The sequence below is a fragment of the Didymosphaeria variabile genome (assembly GCF_027946475.1).
Source record: "Didymosphaeria variabile strain IMI 356815 chromosome Unknown scaffold_3, whole genome shotgun sequence".
Lineage (NCBI taxonomy): Eukaryota > Fungi > Ascomycota > Dothideomycetes > Pleosporales > Didymosphaeriaceae > Didymosphaeria > Didymosphaeria variabile.
This window is the reverse complement of record NW_026611622.1, coordinates 1,704,055-1,723,305: the sequence shown is the minus strand read 5'-3', so window position 1 is coordinate 1,723,305 and position 19,251 is coordinate 1,704,055. Positions and strand designations below refer to the sequence as shown.

At 54.4% G+C, this 19,251-nt stretch overlaps 10 protein-coding genes across 10 annotated transcripts; 5 read left to right on the top strand and 5 right to left on the bottom strand.

The window, feature by feature from the left end:
- Positions 1-1,033: 1,033 nt before the first annotated feature.
- Positions 1,034-2,278, top strand: N0V89_003929 (uncharacterized protein; the record flags this gene model as incomplete). Its single annotated transcript, XM_056212722.1, has 1 exon — positions 1,034-2,278. One exon carries the CDS (start codon positions 1,034-1,036, stop codon positions 2,276-2,278), a length of 1,245 nt encoding a protein of 414 aa, XP_056073030.1.
- Positions 2,279-3,030: 752 nt separating this feature from the next.
- N0V89_003928 (uncharacterized protein) lies at positions 3,031-4,089 on the bottom strand (the record flags this gene model as incomplete). The annotated part of the gene is made up of 1 exon (XM_056212721.1): positions 3,031-4,089. One exon carries the CDS (start codon positions 4,087-4,089, stop codon positions 3,031-3,033), a length of 1,059 nt encoding a protein of 352 aa, XP_056073029.1.
- Positions 4,090-4,411: 322 nt separating this feature from the next.
- On the bottom strand, positions 4,412-5,407 carry N0V89_003927 (uncharacterized protein; the record flags this gene model as incomplete). The annotated part of the gene is made up of 1 exon (XM_056212720.1): positions 4,412-5,407. The coding sequence occupies one exon, from the start codon at positions 5,405-5,407 to the stop codon at positions 4,412-4,414; it is 996 nt and encodes a 331-aa protein (XP_056073028.1).
- A 911-nt stretch (positions 5,408-6,318) lies between these two features.
- On the bottom strand, positions 6,319-7,087 carry N0V89_003926 (uncharacterized protein; the record flags this gene model as incomplete). Its single annotated transcript, XM_056212719.1, has 3 exons — positions 6,319-6,511; positions 6,565-6,871; positions 6,922-7,087. 3 exons carry the CDS (start codon positions 7,085-7,087, stop codon positions 6,319-6,321), a joined length of 666 nt encoding a protein of 221 aa, XP_056073027.1.
- Positions 7,088-8,006: 919 nt separating this feature from the next.
- TRP2 (anthranilate synthase component 1) lies at positions 8,007-10,167 on the bottom strand (the record flags this gene model as incomplete). The annotated part of the gene is made up of 8 exons (XM_056212718.1): positions 8,007-8,125; positions 8,203-8,263; positions 8,317-8,376; positions 8,430-8,575; positions 8,934-9,743; positions 9,800-9,879; positions 9,948-10,096; positions 10,159-10,167. The coding sequence occupies 8 exons, from the start codon at positions 10,165-10,167 to the stop codon at positions 8,007-8,009; spliced, it is 1,434 nt and encodes a 477-aa protein (XP_056073026.1).
- Positions 10,168-10,581: 414 nt separating this feature from the next.
- On the top strand, positions 10,582-11,637 carry N0V89_003924 (uncharacterized protein; the record flags this gene model as incomplete). The annotated part of the gene is made up of 1 exon (XM_056212717.1): positions 10,582-11,637. The coding sequence occupies one exon, from the start codon at positions 10,582-10,584 to the stop codon at positions 11,635-11,637; it is 1,056 nt and encodes a 351-aa protein (XP_056073025.1).
- Positions 11,638-12,458: 821 nt separating this feature from the next.
- N0V89_003923 (uncharacterized protein) lies at positions 12,459-13,491 on the top strand (the record flags this gene model as incomplete). The annotated part of the gene is made up of 2 exons (XM_056212716.1): positions 12,459-12,540; positions 12,806-13,491. The coding sequence occupies 2 exons, from the start codon at positions 12,459-12,461 to the stop codon at positions 13,489-13,491; spliced, it is 768 nt and encodes a 255-aa protein (XP_056073024.1).
- Positions 13,492-13,625: 134 nt separating this feature from the next.
- Positions 13,626-14,138, top strand: N0V89_003922 (uncharacterized protein; the record flags this gene model as incomplete). The annotated part of the gene is made up of 2 exons (XM_056212715.1): positions 13,626-13,805; positions 13,833-14,138. 2 exons carry the CDS (start codon positions 13,626-13,628, stop codon positions 14,136-14,138), a joined length of 486 nt encoding a protein of 161 aa, XP_056073023.1.
- Positions 14,139-15,658: 1,520 nt separating this feature from the next.
- On the top strand, positions 15,659-16,609 carry N0V89_003921 (uncharacterized protein; the record flags this gene model as incomplete). The annotated part of the gene is made up of 2 exons (XM_056212714.1): positions 15,659-16,147; positions 16,199-16,609. The coding sequence occupies 2 exons, from the start codon at positions 15,659-15,661 to the stop codon at positions 16,607-16,609; spliced, it is 900 nt and encodes a 299-aa protein (XP_056073022.1).
- A 1,401-nt stretch (positions 16,610-18,010) lies between these two features.
- On the bottom strand, positions 18,011-19,036 carry N0V89_003920 (uncharacterized protein; the record flags this gene model as incomplete). The annotated part of the gene is made up of 2 exons (XM_056212713.1): positions 18,011-18,070; positions 18,116-19,036. 2 exons carry the CDS (start codon positions 19,034-19,036, stop codon positions 18,011-18,013), a joined length of 981 nt encoding a protein of 326 aa, XP_056073021.1.
- Positions 19,037-19,251: the final 215 nt, after the last annotated feature.

The window sequence follows — 19,251 nt, the reverse complement described above, 5'->3', positions numbered from 1 at the left end:
CCATTAGGCACGTTATCGATTCTCTGTAAGGCATAGACGAAGCATCCTTCATAGTCAGAGGTAATTGAAATCGAGACCTCCACTTCTGAGCGGCTTGTTTCCCTCCTTCTAAATGAGGCTAGCGGGTTCGGCTAGGTAAGCACGTGGTAAGATACAACGCGCGCTACCATGACGTGCTAACCTTCTCCACGCTTGCGATATCGGCATATCATCAAGTGGAGCATTTAACACGTTTGTGTTGCGCATCACTGCCTCAAAAAAGGCAAAGTTGCGGTCAATAGCGGAGCTGGTGGGGTTCCAAAGTTCTGATATGCGGAGCAATATGCGTATCGAGTAAGGCACTGCATGGGCTGCTGGGGCACGACTGGGGTCAACAGTCGTCTAGAGATAGGCCTCAAATACCGTATGTATACCGGTATATCCGTGCAGTGTCCAGCGACACTGCCTGAGAAGATGAGTCGCCTTTGCTCTTGGAATTAAGCTCGGCAGTATGCGCTTCAACGCCGTCCAGCATATTCTAGCTGCCTCAACACTGCCGACATGCTTCGCTGCAGCAGATGGACGAACGATTTCCCTGGATGGATACGGAAGTTTTCTTGGAACAACAGTCAACCAGTCATTGACCCAACAACCCCTCGTAGCTGCAGTTGATGCCTGGCTTGGAATTGACTACGCTACTCAGCCCGTCGGAGACGACCGATTTGCCCCAGTTGCCTTTGCGAAAGCATTCTCAGGCACGAAAAATGCTTTGCAGTATGGATACACGTGCGTGCAAGATCCGGCAACGAACACCTACCCAATGGATGAAGCATGTCTAAATCTGAACGTATATCGACCGCAAGGCTTCAACAGTACAAAGAAACTTCCAGTCCTAGTTTGGATACATGGTGTTAGTCTTCCAAATACGACGCGTATACTTGGTATTGACATGACAGGGCGCTTTCCTTACAGGGTCAGCTCGGTCTTTTGATGGGGCATCATTCGTCGCGAATTCGGAAGAACCACTGATTGTGGTCACGTTTAATTACAGAGTATGTCGCTGTCACAGACGTCCAATTCGCTCTCGCAAGCTCACCATTACCAGGTGAACTCATTGGGTTTCCTACCGACTCCTGTGTTCGAGCGTTTAGGCATTCTGAATCTTGGCTTGCTGGACCAGCAACTCCTGCTCCAGTTCTTGCAGAAACATCTTCAAGCATTTGGAGGGGACTCAGACAGAATAACTATAGGAGGTCGCTCAGCCGGGGCGCATTCCGTCGGCATTCATCTCAACCACAATTACAACAAAACCACCGGCCCGTCTCCTTTGTTCTCACAAGCGCTCCTCCAGTCGGGAAGCGTTACTTCTCGCTCTTTTCCCAATGCCTCATACTCGCTCTACCAAGCTCAATTCGCACGATATCTCAATCTTACTGGATGTGGAGGATCCGCGAAAGGAACCGATGAAGAAATACTCGCCTGCTTGCGTGCAGCTCCCATAGCCGCAATTCAAAGCGCAAGCAGCCTTCTCTACTATGAGAGCGAATACTCGATTACATGGCCTTTCCAACCTACAAGAGGTGGACCACTCCTCGAACAGGCAGGATCTGTCTCAGGAAAGAATGGGCAATTCTACCATGTCCCCACCATTACCACCAATGTTCCAAACGAAGCTAAACTTTACACACCTGGTGACTTGATTACCAACGACGATTTTCTCGCATATGTACATACTCTGATTCCCGGCCTCAATGCGCAAGACCTGAGCGATCTGGAAGGGCTGTATCCCGATCCCGCGAATCACACGCACAGCCCCTACACCAACAGTCCGAATTCCACGCAATACAACCGCGTGAGCGCTGCTGTTACCGACTTCATGTACGTATGTCCTGGACAGGAGACAGCAATACGCATGTCTACCGCCGGAGTTCCGGTCTATAAATCGGTGTTCGCCACCAATAACTCGTTCCCTACCTGGCAAAGTATTCCGCACACATCGGATACGAAGTATACGTGGGCAGAGACGCTGCAGGGCGGGACCAAAGGTGTGCAGTATCCCGAAGTTGGAAACCTTCTTCATGCATACTTCGCAGATTTTGTGGTATCTGGAAGTCCCAACGGGAGGCAAAGCCAGGAAGCTCCGGAGTGGGCGAAGTACGTCGACGGTGGGAAGAAACTTCCGGGCCTACAGTTGAGGATTGAAGCTTTCGGGAATAGTAGGGTCGAAGGCGATGGGATCAGGAGGATCCAGTGTGAATGGTGGAGAGATGAAGAGAGGGCTGCGAGGCTTGAGAAGTAGCTGCGTGACTACGCTGATTACTTATTAGATTTACCAGACAAGTCCATGTCTACACAGAACTGGAAATCCAGATGTATAGCTCAATATACAATGATTGAGAGATGAACTTTTTGACGCCAGTCTAAACTGTTCCGTCCTGCAATCGCACAGATGTGACCAGCTTCAGCATACACCATGAAGTTTGTGTCGCAGAAGTAAATGTCAAGAAGGCTTCCTGATGTTCGCAAAGATTGTAAGTATCAAATTTGTCCTCCACAGCGACGTTGAACAATGTTCATTCCCTCATCAACTCCAGTCGATGCTCTTCAGCCTCGTTCACTGTCATGAGACGACTTTTAGTCTTCTCGTCCACACCGGTACCCTCCGCCCATTACAACTGCGGCGGCGGCACATCTGCAGTAGACACAATCCGTTGACAAGGGTCTACGAGCCAAAGAACCAAATATCTGCGATGCCACGGCTTTTTCATTTCACACCTCACAACTAAGCATCATGGTGGGATTTGGAGAATTGAACTGTATGGTACATGTCAATGATCATTGGCAGTCTGAGACTAGATTTGCGCGGATGTTTAAAGGGGGATCATGCACTAGCCCTTTTCGGATGTAATGGCAGGGATACTCGTTACTCCAGCCCGTATCGTTGCGCTGTCTCTTCATCACAGCATCCACCATATTATCAAACGCCCGACCGCGTCCCAAGTCGAAGAATCAAGGAAATGTGTTGGGCTTCACCGATACATCCCCAATAGACTAGAGCTGTGCGATCCACCTCCTTAAGATCTCATTCACCTGATCGGGCTTCTCCCACATCGCCCAATGCCCCGCCTCAACTGGCTCGACCGTCTCGCTTTCGAAGTATTGCCCCATGTTGGTGTAAAGTTCTGGCGGCATGAAAGAATCATTCGTTGCCGGAATGAACAGATGCGGCGTTCGGTACTTGAAATCTCCCCTCTTCGCAAGCGGCAGCTCATCTTCCCAATTCATGCGCCGGGTGCGGTACCAGTTGAAACCCCCACTCATGCCTTTCTGATTGATATTTTCGACATAGATCTCGAAGTCCTCGGGGTTAACGAGCGTCTGATTTCTGAGGAGCGGGATGATGTCGTATTGCATGCCTTCAAAAGGCGAGAGGCCTCCTCTGCCATCCTCCGTCAAGCCCCCAAATCCAGCATTCAAGAATGATCGAACCTGTGATTTAGTGCTGAAATTGCGATTGACGGCAGGATCGCGCCATTGCAGCTGGTAGGCCATTGTTGGGTAGGTGTGGTTCTGTACGAGGTCGAGCATGTCGATCCACTCCAGCGAGGGACCAAGCCACGGCCTTGTATACGGAATTGAAATTGTGAAGAAGGCTTTAAGGTATTCCGGATACCACATGGCGAAGCTGTATGCTAGCCCTGCTCCCCAGTCATGGGCTCCGATGATGATCTTCTCGCCAGGGGCAATCTGATCGAGTACTTCCACCATGTCGGTGGACATCTTCTTGAGCGCAAAGTCACTGACATCGCATGAAGTGTCTGTATTTCCATAACCAAGCATGTCGGGTGCAATCACACGGTAGCCGAGCGACGTAAGAAAAGGTACTTGATAGCGCCATGCGTACGAAAAGTCGGGGAAGCCGTGGAAGAGGAGAATCGTCCCGAGAGATGCGTTGACCGGGTTCGCCTCGAGATAGTAATAACGATGGCCTCCTGCAGCAATATATTGACCGGTTGTTCCTGGTATAATGCCGGGAGCTGTTTCGTTGTTCGCGGCTAAGGCAGTCGCGCATGCCAGCGTGAGCCAGGAGAAGAGGCGGGGAACATGCATGTTGGACAAAGCTGGTATTGGGTGTCTGCTCTGCGTGTTTGACGAACAAATGACAATCGAACGTTTATATACCATGAGGTACCTTTGGGTGTTTACCGCGTTTAGTCCTCGTGTATTCTCCCTGTCCGGTTAGTGTTAACTTGAGCTGACAACGTCGAATCCTACAATGCGGAATTCCACCACTACCAGGAACTTAGTAAAGTATCAGATTACCATATCAAAACATGTATGGATTACTATATCGAATAATATTTCTCATCATGCCAATGTTCAAGGTTGATTTTCAATCGAGCCGCCATGCCTCTCTGTTGCCTATCCTATCTTACCGCCAATACGTTGCCGCATCGCCCCTGGTCCGCTCCCAGGCCTTATCCAAAACGTCCACCACAGTTTGTGGCAGCGGCCCCTTCTCGCAAGCCTCGATGTTCTGTTCCAGCTGCTCGTACGAACTGATTCCCAGGATGATCCCGTCGTTCCCTCCTTGACTGCGCATTTTAAGCTTGCTATGGTGGACGCACCACCTTAGCGCCACCTCGATCAGCGGAATGTTGTGTCCTTGCGCAACAGGCTCGACCAAACCCAGCGCATCAATCACAGACTCCTTGAAGTATCTGTCGCGGTACATCTTGCCGTAGTTTTGTTTGTCGGAAAAGCGTCCCTCGGTGGGTGCAGCTTCCTTATCTAACGTTGAATACTTTCCCGAGAACAGGCCTGCCACGAGAGGATTGTAAATTACAAGGTCGATGTTGAATTTGCGTAGACAAGGGAGCAGCTCGGATTCCAGCGCGCGGGTGATAGCGTTGTACATGCCCTGGTAGATTGACGGCTTAACAAAGCCTCTCCTCTCACAGATGCCGACTATTTCTGCGACTTCCCAGGCGGCATAGTTGCTCAGCCCTAGCTGCTTGAATCGGCCTTCTTGGTACAACTGGTCGACGCATTCAAGCGTCTTCTCAAAAGGAGTGGCGCGGTCAGGCGCATGGAGATACATGATGTCCGTGGAGTCGACTCCGAGTTTCTCTAGACTTTGAAGCCATTTTGCGCGCAGCTTTTCAGGCTCGTGGTCACCAGGCTGCACGGGGTACACCTTTGAGGCGATCTGGAAGCCGCGTTCGCGGAAACCCGCATCACGTGTGAAGGCCTCTTGTTGGCCGCCCACGTACTGGCCTGCAGTATCCAGTTCATGATAACCTTTCTTAGAGAGATAGTCCAGGCACTGTTTGTATGTGTTGAGAGAGGTTATACGAGCTCCGAGTTGGGCGTCCGGGCCAATTGTCATAAGACCGAGGATGAGGCGGTTGGGAGTCGAGCTTGCCATGATGTAGCGGTGGTAGTATGACCTGTCGCTAGAGAAGGTTAGATGATAGTGAATTCGTTGTGACAACTCAAAGTCGAAGCTTAACACGTCGTGAGGGGGAACTGACGCTGTTAACGTCTAAAAGAGCCAAAAGAGGCTAGCTCACATTGTGTAATGTGGAGTGCGGGTGGAGACAAGCGGGAACAAGTCCGGAGAACGGCGAAGCCACACACTGTGGACAGGGCGGCCACAGCCGTCCTAAGACGTAGAGCCAGCGAAGTTGGTGACTGCCGCAACGAAATTCAATTGCTTGCCGGCTTCTTCCAAGCCTATCCTCGTCTTCGCTATGAAGCGTCCTCAACCCCAAATCACTTCAACGAGCATCATCATCCTTCACACCTCACCCTTGAAGTTCAATCGCAGTCGACACAATCTCTTTCATCAACGTACATCATCAGCAAACACACAACCTCTAGCTGATTCATTTGGTTCGTAGCAACATTCCATCTGAAGGTACGCCTGAGACTTTCCCATACATAGAAAACCACATATACAGAATCACAGATACAAAGCCGAGGGAACGCGAGTGTGAAAGTATTAGTGTATTCATGTACTACCCTACTCCTCCCAAAGTCTTCCGAGTTAATCCCGCACCAGGGTATCATAGCGCTATAACAAGCGCATACAGAAAAAGCCATGCCGTTGCAATGCATGGCTTGTCATAATCGTTATACCGCCATGAGGGTGCGTCAAGTGTGAACAGAGAAAGGAAAGTCGTCGATGCCATATGCAGACACACGAAAAACGTAGAAATCCGAAAGCGGCCCAACATTGCCAACACAACCAAAGCTCTGGTCTCGCCACCCTTCTCATTCAAACATTATCATCATTAACCGCCGTCCAAGAGCTTTGGGGTGCGTCATTCGAGGTGCTTATAGCAACAACCAGGCAGCGAGACCAGCGGCACCGGCAATGGGCAGGCCGGTCATCTTGGGAGCAGCACCCGGAGCTTCGGTGGCAGATGAGGCAGCGGATGATGCAGCCTCACCGGCAGAGCTGGTAGCGCTCTCGGCATCGCTGGCGGCGCTCGAAGCAGCGCTGGAGGCATCTGAGGCGGCGGAGGAGCTGCATATCAATCAGGTTAGCAAGGACCAGAAGACTACGAACAGTAAGCTTACAGGGCGGAAGAGAGGTCAGAGGCAACGGAAGAAGCCTTGGACGCGGCGCTAGACTCGACGGAAGAGATGGCGCTCGAGACCTCGGAAGCGATGGAGCTGGTGATGGTAGCGAGGGTGCTTGCGGCGCTGGAGGCGGCGCTTCCAGCAGCACCGGTAGCCGAGCTCACATCGCTGGCGGCAGAGTCGGTGACGGATGCCGCAGCACTACTGACGGCACCAGTAGCCGACGCAGCAGCGGAAGACAGGACACCAAGAGCGCCCGTAGCGACCGAGGAAGCTGCCGAACCGGTGGCTGAAGCCACGATAGCTAGACAATGGTCAGAGCCAGTTTGAAAGACGGAGTAGCGAGACACTGACCTGAGCAGTAGGCGGCTCCGTACGTGATGACTTGGTTGGCAGTGTCGTCATTGCCGCATGCCTCCCTGGCGCAGTCGCGGACGCCGTAGCCAAAGTCGGCGTTGGAGCAATAGCATTGGGCGTCACCCTGGGAGCAGCCAAACGATGACTGGGCAATGGCGATCATGTTGTTGACGCAGGTTTTCTGCAGCGGTCAGTATGGGCGGAGCTTCGCAATGGAGGCGAGCGATGGACTTACACCACATGCGGGCAGGCTGTTCAGATCCTGGGCGAGGGCGAGGCCAGCAGCGACGAGGAGAACGAAGGACTTCATCTTGACGAGGGTTGGTCGCGGAGGGCGGCAGGAGAAGATGCTGAGCTAGTAGTTGATAGGATACTGCAGGTAGAGGAGCGCAGGTAAGCTGTAGCTTTGAGCAGAGGAGTTGGGCGCGTTGAAGGGTGCCGTGCTAATGAGGAATGCTGGGAGATGTGAAGGGAGCAAACAGGAGCCAGCCTTGCAGGTATTTATGAGGGCATGCGGCAAGGAGAAAGTGGAAGTGGCTGGTGCGCCGGGCTGTTTCCAAGTTTCGTTGTCTATGAAGTCAAGTGCAATGGACGCTTGCGGGAGGCAGGCACAACGGCACAACAGGCTCCACAAATCCATCGGGCAGGCACAAACCTGCATGTGCGGCGGGCGCATTGTCCAATGACGGCGCAGGCCCCCTAGTCGCTGTAGTGTTCTCGAACAGAGGTGCCAGCCCCTCGCGGCCGATGATGTAGTCGTACCTCCCAGGCACCTTGCACAGCGCCGCAGTCACCGTCCCGACCGCTGCGCCCTCGTTCGCGGCGACCTTCACATGGCACAGAGCACGTCGCCGCGTGGGACAATTGTGCATGTTGCACGATGAGGCTGGGCTGGTGCTAACCGAAGCTTGTGTCTAGTCTGGGCCCATCACATATGCCAACACTGCAACCTCGTCGCCCAGTGACGGGCCTTCTACACTACACTCGTGCCTGTCTGCTTTTGCAATGTGCCACGATCCACACCAATCGCGCATCCTCGGAGCCTTGTCTCTCCCAGACGCCTTCGACCCAGCCACCGCCCCCTACGCTGCAAGGGAAATGTGCGCGTTGGTGCCTGGCCCTGCTGTCGCTTCGCCGTCCGCTTCTGCTTGTTCGTCGACATGCTTCCGCTCAGCTGTGGTGATGCATTGCATGTTCGCGCCTGTCATTTGCTCGTCAGCAAACGAGCGCCGGGCCAGAACAGCCAAGTTTCGGGGTCTGGGGGGCTGGCAGGCGCACCTAATTTGTTCATGGTTTCCATCCACTCATCGTACGGATCCGAGTCGAAGACGATGCCGCCCTGGTGTGGCTGGTCAGTGCATGTCCCGCAATCCAACTTTTCCTGGGCCTTACCCCGGCTTGGAGATAAGCGATGCCATCTTTCACCAGCATTGTTCGCAGCGCGATGCATGTCTGCCGATCTGTCAGCACTCAAATGTTGACGACGCGACACGTTCTCGACTCACGTCCATGGCGCCCTCAATCTCACGCCCGCCGTCCACGCTGCCGTAGCCAAAGTACCCGACGGCACCGGCATACACACCGCGCTTTTCGAGCTCCAGCTCGGCGATCAGCTCCATTGCGCGCACCTTGGGCGCCCCGCTCACCGTGCCTGCCGGTAGTCCATGGTTAGCCCATCGTCTGGAATTCCACCTGCATCCAGTCGTGCACATGACGTACCGGCGGGGAAGATGGAGCGAAACGCGTCAAAGCGCGTCTTGCCCGGTCGCAGCACCCCTGACACCTCGGAGACCAGATGCTGCACATGGGAAAACTATCGCCTGTTAACCTTGGCCAGCCCCCGCCAGGTACAACACCGTGCACGTTGCCCAGCACGCACCTTTTGGACAACCATCAGCTTGTCGACACGTGTGGTGAGCGGGTCGCAGACGCGATTTACGTCATTCCTCGCTAGATCCACCAGCATCACCTGTCGGGTCAAAGTAAGCTCTGCGCTCCAGTCAATGTACCAGCGGAACCCACATGCTCGGCCCGGTCCTTGATCGAGTTGGAGAGCTCTTCTGCCAGCGCTGCGTCTTCTTGCAGCGTCTTGCCTCGCTTGACTGTGCCCGCGATGGGGTGCGTGATGATTCTGCCCTGTTCCTCCTTGACCAGCAATTCCGGGCTTGCGCCAACAATCTGGAAATCCTCGCAGTCCACGTAGAAGAGATATGGTGACGGGTTCACGTTTCGCAGATGCCGGTAGACATTGAACGGATGCAAAGACGTCGGTCGCGCGAATCGCTGTGACGGGACGGCCTGGATGATGTCGCCCACCTTGATATGCTCTTTCAGCCTCGTGACATGGCCTTCGTAGCCTTCCTGCCCGATGTTGGACTTGTATTCCTGACCCTGCTGTATGGGCTGCTGATCCGGCTCCGGTATTCTATCCCTCTTCTTCAGTATTGCCGTGTATTTTCTGCACGTCTCCTTCGCCTCGTTGTATGCCGTCTCAAGGTCGTCGAGACTTTCGGGAACTTTGACATAGGTGATGACCTTGACGACCTGCGCAAAGTGGTCCAACGCTACTACGGTATCGAAGAGCATGAACAGGCTCTCGGGTACGCCTAAAATATCCTTCATGTCATCGCGCTTCGTTTTCGGTTCGAAATATTGTACGCAGTCATACCCAACATATCCCACCGCTCCACCAGTCATCGGAGGTAGTTGTATGGAGGGCACGCTTGCCACCCTGCTCTTTGCGAGCTCCTTCTCGAGTAGAGGTAGTGGATCGGTTTCTGGGCCATGGCCTTTGCCTGTCTTGAGGATTTTGCGCGGGTCTGTCGGGTTGTTAGCCTACCGCATGCGTTTCGTCCTCCATGGGCTGGAGACCAACCTGCACCAACGAAGCTGTACCGCCCAATTGTCTCGGTTGTTGCAGCGCTCTCGAACAAAAAAGACAGCTTGGATTGTGCCCTAAACAATATCAACATCTCCTTCCCATATCCTCCGGCATGCATGCGCTCAGGATGAGTCAGACTCACTGCTCAGCGATCTTCAAATAGATCAAGCCCGGCGTAAGGAACTCGGCGGAGATGGAGGAGAAGACAGGAACGAGGTTGGGCGGATTGGGCGATTGGATCGCAGCAGCGAGGACCTCGCGCACTGTGTCGAGCGACGGCTGTACCGCGAACTAGAGGTCATGCGTCAGTTTTGTGCCCCTCACTGTCGTCAATGGCGGCGGGAATGGCGCACGTTTGCCATGATTGTGTGTCTCCGCTCTGTAGACTGCTACTTCCAGCTTCCAGGACCAATAATATGACTCGCAGTATGCGCCGCAGCTATCGTGGGCATATCGAAGTGAAGCCAGAAAACATGAAGACGAGTCACGGCGGGACCAATCGGAGAGGGTTGCCCCGCAATTGGCTCGCCGTTCGCAGCGCCACTTCACCGACGTCCCCGCCAGCACCAGCCTCCCGATGCGATCTTCACCACTGCATGCCAGACGGAACCGGCTAGGCGGTCGCAGTTGCGCATATGGCGCCCGCTCCCCGCTCTCCACCTCCTCCTCTGCTCTCTAACTTCGCCATGCCGTTGTAGACCTGCCCTCCTCCATCTTGGTCGCACCTACTCTCTGCGACAATAGCTATGTGGCCTTCGAACAGGTCCGCCGGCGCCATGCGCTCCACGTCCTCCAACTCACTCCCCGGCCGCCCATGGACTCCGCCCGAGGACGTCTTCGGAGAGACCCATGCGCCCGACTTCACGCCTCCTCTTAACCAACACGGCGGCTCTTTACAGTCTTCTCCTCTGCAACAGGACGTGGCCGAAGCGAAACGCCCTCGCAAGTTGGAGATCCGTGCGACTGGACTCAAGCATACGGAAAGCACGTTAGAGGCTTCTCCCGAGCTGAGCGCACCCGAAGACTTGTCCAGAGCCGGCGCGCAAACCCCATCGCATGGATCCTATGTCAAAACCATGCCTGCGCATAATACACACCCTTTCATCGCAGACCCTATAACGCCAATCAAGACTCCGTGGAGCTCTGGTCTTCTACCGAACAATGACATACCACAATATCCTTATACGCCCGAGTCTATTCGCACAACTAAGTCGTATGGCGTTCGGCCGCTCTCACCGCTTCCGTCAATGCCCTGGGATACGAAAGACTCGTGCTCTTCTCCTATGCAAGAGGCGTTATTATCGTGCGCGTCGAACCTGGAAAGCTTGATCTTGAGTCGCGAACCCACGGATGAACAAATGGAGTACCTAGTTACCAAATTCGAAGAAATGGCGGGATTCCTCTCTGCTCCTGACTCCCAATCAAAGCAGACTGACGACCATCTGTTCTCTGAGCTTGATGGAACTCCAGATGCTACTGGTCTGGGCATCGTAACAGAAGAAGCTACCAAAGATCACGTAGACGCACATGATCTCGCTCTGAGTCAAGGCTACATCCTAGAAGTCGGGAAGTACATCGAGAGCGTGAAGGGTTATGTGAATGACCTGACGATGCGGATGGAAGAAGTGAAGCAGCTGAACTCTATCCAACTCGACGTAATTGGTGAATTACGAAGGGATCTCAGGAAGAGAATCCCTCAGCCGAAGAAAGGAAAGGTTGAGCCTGCTGAGAACCCAGACCTTGGGAAGAACATCCTTCCTCGGAGGAACGGCTTCTGGTCTTCAATAAGCGAAGCTTTAGACTCTGTGAGTGAGATGCTGCACGAATGGTGATTAAAGAGGCACCGCTTCTTCGATTATCTTTTGGCATGATCGGCGCTACACATCGGAAGACGAGGTATATCTGGCGGATGGCAACTTGAGGGCTTGGAACCTTGTTTATCCATCCATTTTGTGGTTTTTCCATTGTTTTCTTTACGTATACGACGACACGATTCATGAGAAGCATTGGGCGGAAGCTGGATACCCTGGGACTTTTGCATAACATGCGGCGTTTGGTTGGGTAAATGAATAACGGAACCTTTGATCTCTGGCAGGTGTCTTATTCCTAGTGCGGTTATTGTTCCATGGAAGAGAGGCACCCGAATGCACGATACCCTACGCATATGTACATGCTGTTGAGTGGGCTTCAGGCAAGTGCCACTCAACGCGCCCCTTCCTCCTCTTCCATAGCCCGTATGATGCTGTCCCTCCCAAGATCGCGCACAATCCCCCCTCTCACTCATACAGCCCATCTTTACACAGGCAGTCTCTACCCACGATACCTTAACACAGTATCCCACATCATCGCATAGTCTATCTCTACTCACGGAAGTTAGCCACCATATATTCACCTCACAGCGCCGCCCAGCATGCCAGAACACGCTGAGATCTTCGCGTACTGCCCCACAAACAGAGCGGCCTCGCCCACGGCTTCCCAAGTTCACAGCTCGCTTTACACAAACAACCTCGTAGAAGTTACTCAGTCAAGGCATGCGCGAGGTCAGGTGCATATCCCGACGACAGTACGTCGCCAGCAGACACAGGCTCAGGCGCATGCACAGCAGCCACCGCAGTCACAGGCGCAGTCGCAGTCATATCAAGCCTACAAGCCCATGCAGCCAGCGAGTCGGGTTGAGGTCACGGAGAGGGAATTAGGAGAGGGAGAGATGGTGGAGAACGGGACGGTGAGGGGCGGTGAGTTGACTCTCCATACATGCAACTGTTCGTCGTTTTCCTTGGATATCCGGCGTCACACATGGGATGGAGTCCGTCAGTGTGTTGATACCTACTCTCTTTAATGTAGCGAAGGATGGGACAGTAACGGTGTCGTTTCACATTTGCGAAGGGCTTCCGCAATCTAGCTTTGATGGATCAGAAAATTAACATCTCATATCTGCTACAGACAACTCACCAAACACGACATCACCATCCTCTTCCGCCACGGGCTCAACAACAGTAGCATTGATCGACGGCTCAAACAATGATACGGCCACCATCGCCCGCAACGAGTCCGTAGACACAGCAGACATTCCCGACGCCCTTCTCGACTCCGAAATCGAAATCACCATCCACCCAAAAGGCAACCTCCTCCTCATCGTCGGTGGCGACGTACCCGGCCGTCACCAACGCCGTCTTCTCGTGCAATCTGAAACAATCGAGCACTTCGGGCCCCTCTGGGTCGAGATAATAAAGGACTCTAATCGCGAGAGGCTTTTCATCAGCCGGCGCACGGCGTATCTACTAGATGACGATGCCGACATGTTCCTCGTGCTCATGTATCTCTCGCACCCCTGGCACATTGCCAAAGTCCCGAGGGAACTTTCGTTCCGCCAATTGCTCGCCATGGCGCGCATCTGCGACAAGTACGACGTGAATCTGCAAGTCTCCCCTTTTGTGAGAAGGTGGATCGTGCCGCATCAGGAGAGTTTGATACACCCGGGGAGAGAGCAGTGGTTATTTGTTGCGCAGCAGTTTGGGTTAGAGAGGCATTACGTTACGCTGGCGAGGCACCTGGTATTGAAATGTAGGGCGGATGGGCACAGAAACTTGATCATGCCTGGCAGGTGGAAGAAGTTGGATGGATGGGTGCCGGATGGGGCGCTTGGTAGGCTCCCATTTCCATCTGTGCGAGGAGCTGGGCAGTAAGGGTTTGCTGACGGGTGGATACAGTGGAAATCCGACGGAAACGCATGAAGGCGCTGGCAGCGATGCTCGAAATTGTGTACACGCTTGTAGACGGCCTTGAGAACGGGGATTCGTGTCGAGCGACACTACCGGCTATGCCGGATGAGGGTGCGGATGCGTTGCTAGAAGCTGAACGCGCGATGTGCACGCATTGTAACCATGGCGAATTGATCCGGTATTTGAAGATACATGCGTTCTGGCCGCCCATCGTCCAGTCTAGCACCATCACATCGTCTGTCGATGAGGCAAGACTAAGCTACATCCAGCTCATTATGGTCGAAACTATACTGACCAACCCATAGATCTTCGAAAAACTTAGCAGCATCCCCGCCATCAGCTACCGCCACATGCGCACCATCTACCCCCAGACTCCCGACGCCGAGCCAGCCAACCCATCCGGCAATGCCCACGCCATCTGTGATGTTGGCAAGCAGCTCACTGCTATGATCACTGACGTGCTGGATAAGCTGGAAATGCCGATCTCAGATTCGACGATCAAGATCATCAGGGAGAACGCGGAGAAGGCAGGATTGAAGAATGAGGCCGCGAATCCGCATTGTTTCCCGCCGGAGGAGCCGCTCGATGAAGTGAGCGCGGCTGTGCGATAACAGGGTATGATAGAAATGTGATGAGGGTAGTGGAGTGGCGGTTCATCACAAAGTAACGAGTTACGAAACCAAAGTGAGCGTTGCGATGTGTGGCGTTTGGAGGGAGTACAGCGGCGCAACCCTTCTTTTCGAAGCCGGGGGAGATTTGGGTTTGTACGATACCCTCATTGGTGCACTAGCTTTCATGGAAATGGTGTTGAGGTCACATCTTCTCACATTGGCCAGGTACACTTCAGATGTGAGCTTAGCTGAGCAGTGTCGGTCGCCGTAAACCACACTGCAGTAACGCGTGTCTATTGTGCAATGTCCCAATGAGATTACCTCGTGGTGTATGATGCACATGGTAGAGTCGACGGTGTTCCTTCCTTGAACCCCTGGCGTGCCGGGAGCAACCTCTTGACTATCACCACCCACCTCGTTGGCGACCCAAGTCCGCGTTGCTGCGTCTTCTACGCTCTGAGCAATGCAAGTGACATGGATCCGCGTCGTCAGGATTATCGAGAGACTGCTCAACATTACGCAGTCGCGCACCCAAGGACTGACCAAGCCCGCGCAGCGGACAAGTCACAGACGTTGTTATGCAGCGGCACCACAGGCGCCAAGTGCGGCTCTCGAATTGGCGGAGACCCCGCAAACTCAACAGACGGAAGGACAGACGGTCGGCGGACGTGGAGAAGAGACGGTCTCTCGACAGCAGCCAGCTAATGGTGTCCCAGCGGTGGGCGGCACAGCATGTCCGCAGGCTCGCCTCAACAGCGTTTCAGCCACGCTTGGGCGTTACTTGGGCCGCACGTGATGCTCTCCGCCGAGAGTTGAGGAAGCCGGTCTCGGGTCGTAGCCAAAGGAATCAGTCTGCGGCGCCGAGCCAATCCATCAGGCAGCACGTTGCAGTGGCGCGCGCAAAGTTTGCTCTGGGCGGTGACGAGTCGCAGCGGACGCACCGGCAAGAGCTGCCCTGGCACGCAGCATCCGCGACTTCACACTTCGTTTGTCCCACGGTGCCGGCGGAGAGTCTGGGCACGACCGCAGCAGCTGCTTTGTTGGTTCTTGGCATCCTCAAAAAGACGCACGACAGCAGCACAGGGCGCCGACGGCAGCGGAGCATCGCGACATGTCGACTGCCCAGCGCGCGGACGAGCGCAGAGAGGACATGTCCGCCGTGTCCTACACGACCGAGGCTTTGGTGCCGTGCTTTCCGTCTTGACTGCCTCAGCACGTCCGCAGAGAGAGTCCACCTGCGCCGAGGGAGCCGCGCCATGATTGGTGTCCGCAAACATCGGCCTCTTCTGCCCAGTAACGCGCCCAGCCCTTGGCTATGGATCTGGTGTAGGGAGCCAAGCCCAAGTCCTTTTCCCAAGGTCTTGAGAGCGCAAACTGTATGTAACCACTCGTCTTGCCTCTCCTGAGGGGAAGACTCTGCCTGGTCTATATCATGAGCCGTCTCTCGTCGTCCTGCGCCCCTTACACGACCCTGTAGTCGTCGTTGATGCTCGAGCACGCGTAGCCAATCGCAGACGGCCATGGAACCCCAACTTCCGCCGGCGCCCTCGCCCGCCTACCACCACCCGCACGCACTGCACAGAGCCCCCGTCGACATCGGATACCAGTACAGCGAGAAGGATGTCTACGACCACCGCCAGCAGTATGCCCCGCGACTCGAGCGCGGCAGCAAGGGCAGCAGCAATAGCCGCGCACACGATTCCGTCATCTCATATCCACGCTCGCCCAACGCAGCGACACCGTCACCGCCAAGCCCAGTGAGCAGCCTCTTGTCTGCCCGCAACCATCGCTCGCAGCAGAGCGCGAGGCACTCGCAGGATGCCATCAGCGCAGTCTCGCAGCCGTCGCGCGCCCACGTCGACCCCGAGAAGGCAGACAGCTCGCCGCACCGCTCGCCGTCGCCTGCCCACCTGTCGGCATCCAACCCTGATGTTACACGCCAGACCATCGCCTACGACCCAGGCGAGTACGACGAGAAGGGCCCCGAGGATAAGCCCGTGCAATTGCTGGTATGCTCACACTCCGTGCCACACTCATGCACCTCCACTAACAGACCCCAGCTCTACCTCTCTCTGCCCTGCGCCCTCCTCTCCTTCCTCATCATGCTCTGGACCATGGTCGCCCTCCTCATCTCTCTCCTCCTCCAACCCTTCCGCCTCTTCTCCTCGCGGTCCGCGCTCCCTACCCACCTCACCACCTTCCTCGCGCCGCCGCTCAACCTCCAACTCCATCTTGTCTACTCCTTCTCCGCCTCGGAACACTACAGCGCGCCCATGCTGGTAGTCATCCATCTCTTATCTCCCTTCATCGCCGTCGGCGTCGCAATAGCCGCGTGGACGGCGGCGTGCTTTTGGTTCTTCTCTGCGATTTTGGGCGATCCTGCGGGCCAGGATGGACACAATGATGGGAAGGAGAGCATCCTTGGTGTCAGGAATTGGTGGGATAGGTGGCTGTCGAGGGCGCTGAGATGATGGGGCGCGAAGAGCGCTGCGCACTGAAGCGTCCTGCATGATTGTCACGATCTTTTTCGGCGTTTGGGCTTCCGCGTAAAGCGACTATTCTAGCGGCATTGGGCACGGCGTTACCAAGGAGAATCGGGTTCTGGCAGCAGTGGTCTTTGACTGTCGGCCTCCCTTCTGACCATATGGTTTTGGGACTTTGTTATTCGCTTTGCTGTACGAAGTATTTCTCGACGGACGGCAGGGCTTCTATGTGATATCCCCCATTTGCAATGCAAATTTGATCAACTTCTGCACGCTGCTCCCACTACCATACGTCTTGACTAGCCTGTGTGGTTCGTTGAACGTCTTCTTAATGCCATGTCCGAAAACACCTCCAATTTTACCATCCAGACCGCTGCTACCAAGATTAGGACGTCACCTGCACCCATTATCTCATGTGACCCGTCACACCCAAGCTACAGAACTCGCGCCCCTTCAATCACATGTTCTTACCCACACCTGGGCACCACGCCCATCAACAGACACACCGCTCTCGGCGGCGCTCCGCCAATCCTTACCCAGCTCCTGTCATGTCATGCCGCTCGACAAAGTCTGCCGGAGGCCTACGTAACAATTTGCTCCCGCCGAGGACCGAGCGGAGGTGCGCAATCTCCGCTAGGGCTTGGCCGGTAGGCTCTCTGGCGCGGGAAGACAGCCAAGGTGATAGGAAGGAGCGGAGAAGAGAGGCTAGACAGCGATAATGACGGATAGATACAGTCGTGAATGGCGTGTTGCAGTACAATAACCATGTATCATTGGGCAGTGAGTGCAAGTGTGGTCAGAGCATTACCGGTAGGCGCAGAATTCAGAACATTGGATCGGTAAAACACAGTAGAGAGCTTCAAATGCGTGGGGACAACGTGGGAAGATTACGGTGCTACTGTGCGAAGAAGGAGCGTCGCAAGGCTCGGGCGTATGCTGGACGAGGGTCGAAAGAATGCGACAACCCTTCGCAGGTTTGGCGGTGGTGCCCAGGTGTCTTCGAGATTTCGCAGGCTTCTATCAATAGGCTTATGGATATCAATACCACTATCAATTGGAAGTAAGTCGTGTGTTAGGCCGATCTGGAAAGCGCCTCAGGATTCTGGAAAGTGGAGCGACCGCTACATGGTACACTTCTCCACACTTAATGTGGATAACACTGGAACAGTAAGGTGATAAAACGATGTCAAGTCAGATGGCAACGAGCAGTAAAGTGTCTATGCGAGCTGTGGCGTCATCCAAGAATATTCTTTGTAACATTATACTACGGGCCTTTCTGGCACTCCGTGTCTATTCAAAATTCAATCAAAACAGTATATACGAAACGCCATGTCAAATCATCACTCCAGTTTTTCGGCCGGAATCGCCCCTTTTATGTGTGATTGTAGATCACCACTGGATCTTCTTGTCCCAGCCGATGAACTCGTTAATGATGTCTTTGTAGTACTCCTGCTCCTCGTTAATACAATCAGCACCGAAGAGGGAAAAACATACCTTGAGCTCCTCAACCTTAGGAACATCATCAGACTTAGAGTAAAGATCATAAGGGTTGAATGCTTTGACGGCCTCCAGCATCTTCTCATCCTTCTCGTTCATCATCCACCTGTACGCGCCCTGCGAATGCCACGGGTAGAAAGAGTGATACCTGATCATAGCCAGACCCTCGTCGGGGATGGTGCTCTGCGCCTTCATGATGTGGTACAGATACTCGTCGTGGCCCCAGCTAAGCATGACGTTATCGAGACCACATCCAGGGGTGTATATGCCGTGCTCGGTACCGTAGATGTCATTGTCATGGTCTGGGTTGCCCATAAAGGTGTCAGGGTAGATGATCCGACGATCGAAAGCACATCCAACGGGGAACGTATCACCGACGACGTCCCACTGGCCCTGGGCGTCATAGAAGAAGAGCAGCTTGCCAAGGTCGTGGATCAGGCCGACGAGCTGCATCCAGCGGGGCTTTCCGTCGCGGCGAATGGCCTCTGCGGATTGGAGCAAGTGCTCGATCTGGGAGAGAGAAGTGTCAGGGTCGGACTCATCGATCAGCGTGTTGAGCTTCTCCATTGCCTCCCAGACGGTCATGCTGGCGCGGGTCTTGCTGTAGAAGGCATTGCGGGCCTTGAGGTTATACGCGACGGTCTGCTTCTCGTGCTGCTCGCGGTAAAAGTTCTTGACACGGTCGCAGGCCTCCTCGTACTGTCGGAACTGTGTCTTGTTCTTGTCGGCATCGAACTGGGACTGCTCGTAGATATCCTTCTCTTCTTGCGTGGCGGTGCCCTTCTTTACTTTGAGGGCGGCCTTGAGGACGTTTACATCGTCGATGGCGTCGGAGGTGGCTTCGAGAGCGAGGCCGTCCTTCGGGTTGGCGAAGGGCTCCGCGATGTTGGGTTGCTCGACGAGGGCGCCTGGTGCCATTTTTCAGATGTGAGGTGTGGAAGGGGTATCTCAAAAACGGGAATAGTGATAGCAATACGCTCGTGGCTATGGCTCTCAGTGTATAAGGGGAAGCTGTAGAAGAAGATAATGATGGTGATGGTGATGGTCGCTTGATGTGCGAACTGCGATACTTATTCTTGGTCGAACCCCAGGTATAGGCAAGTATTCTCCGCAGGTGCCATGCTCGCACTCAA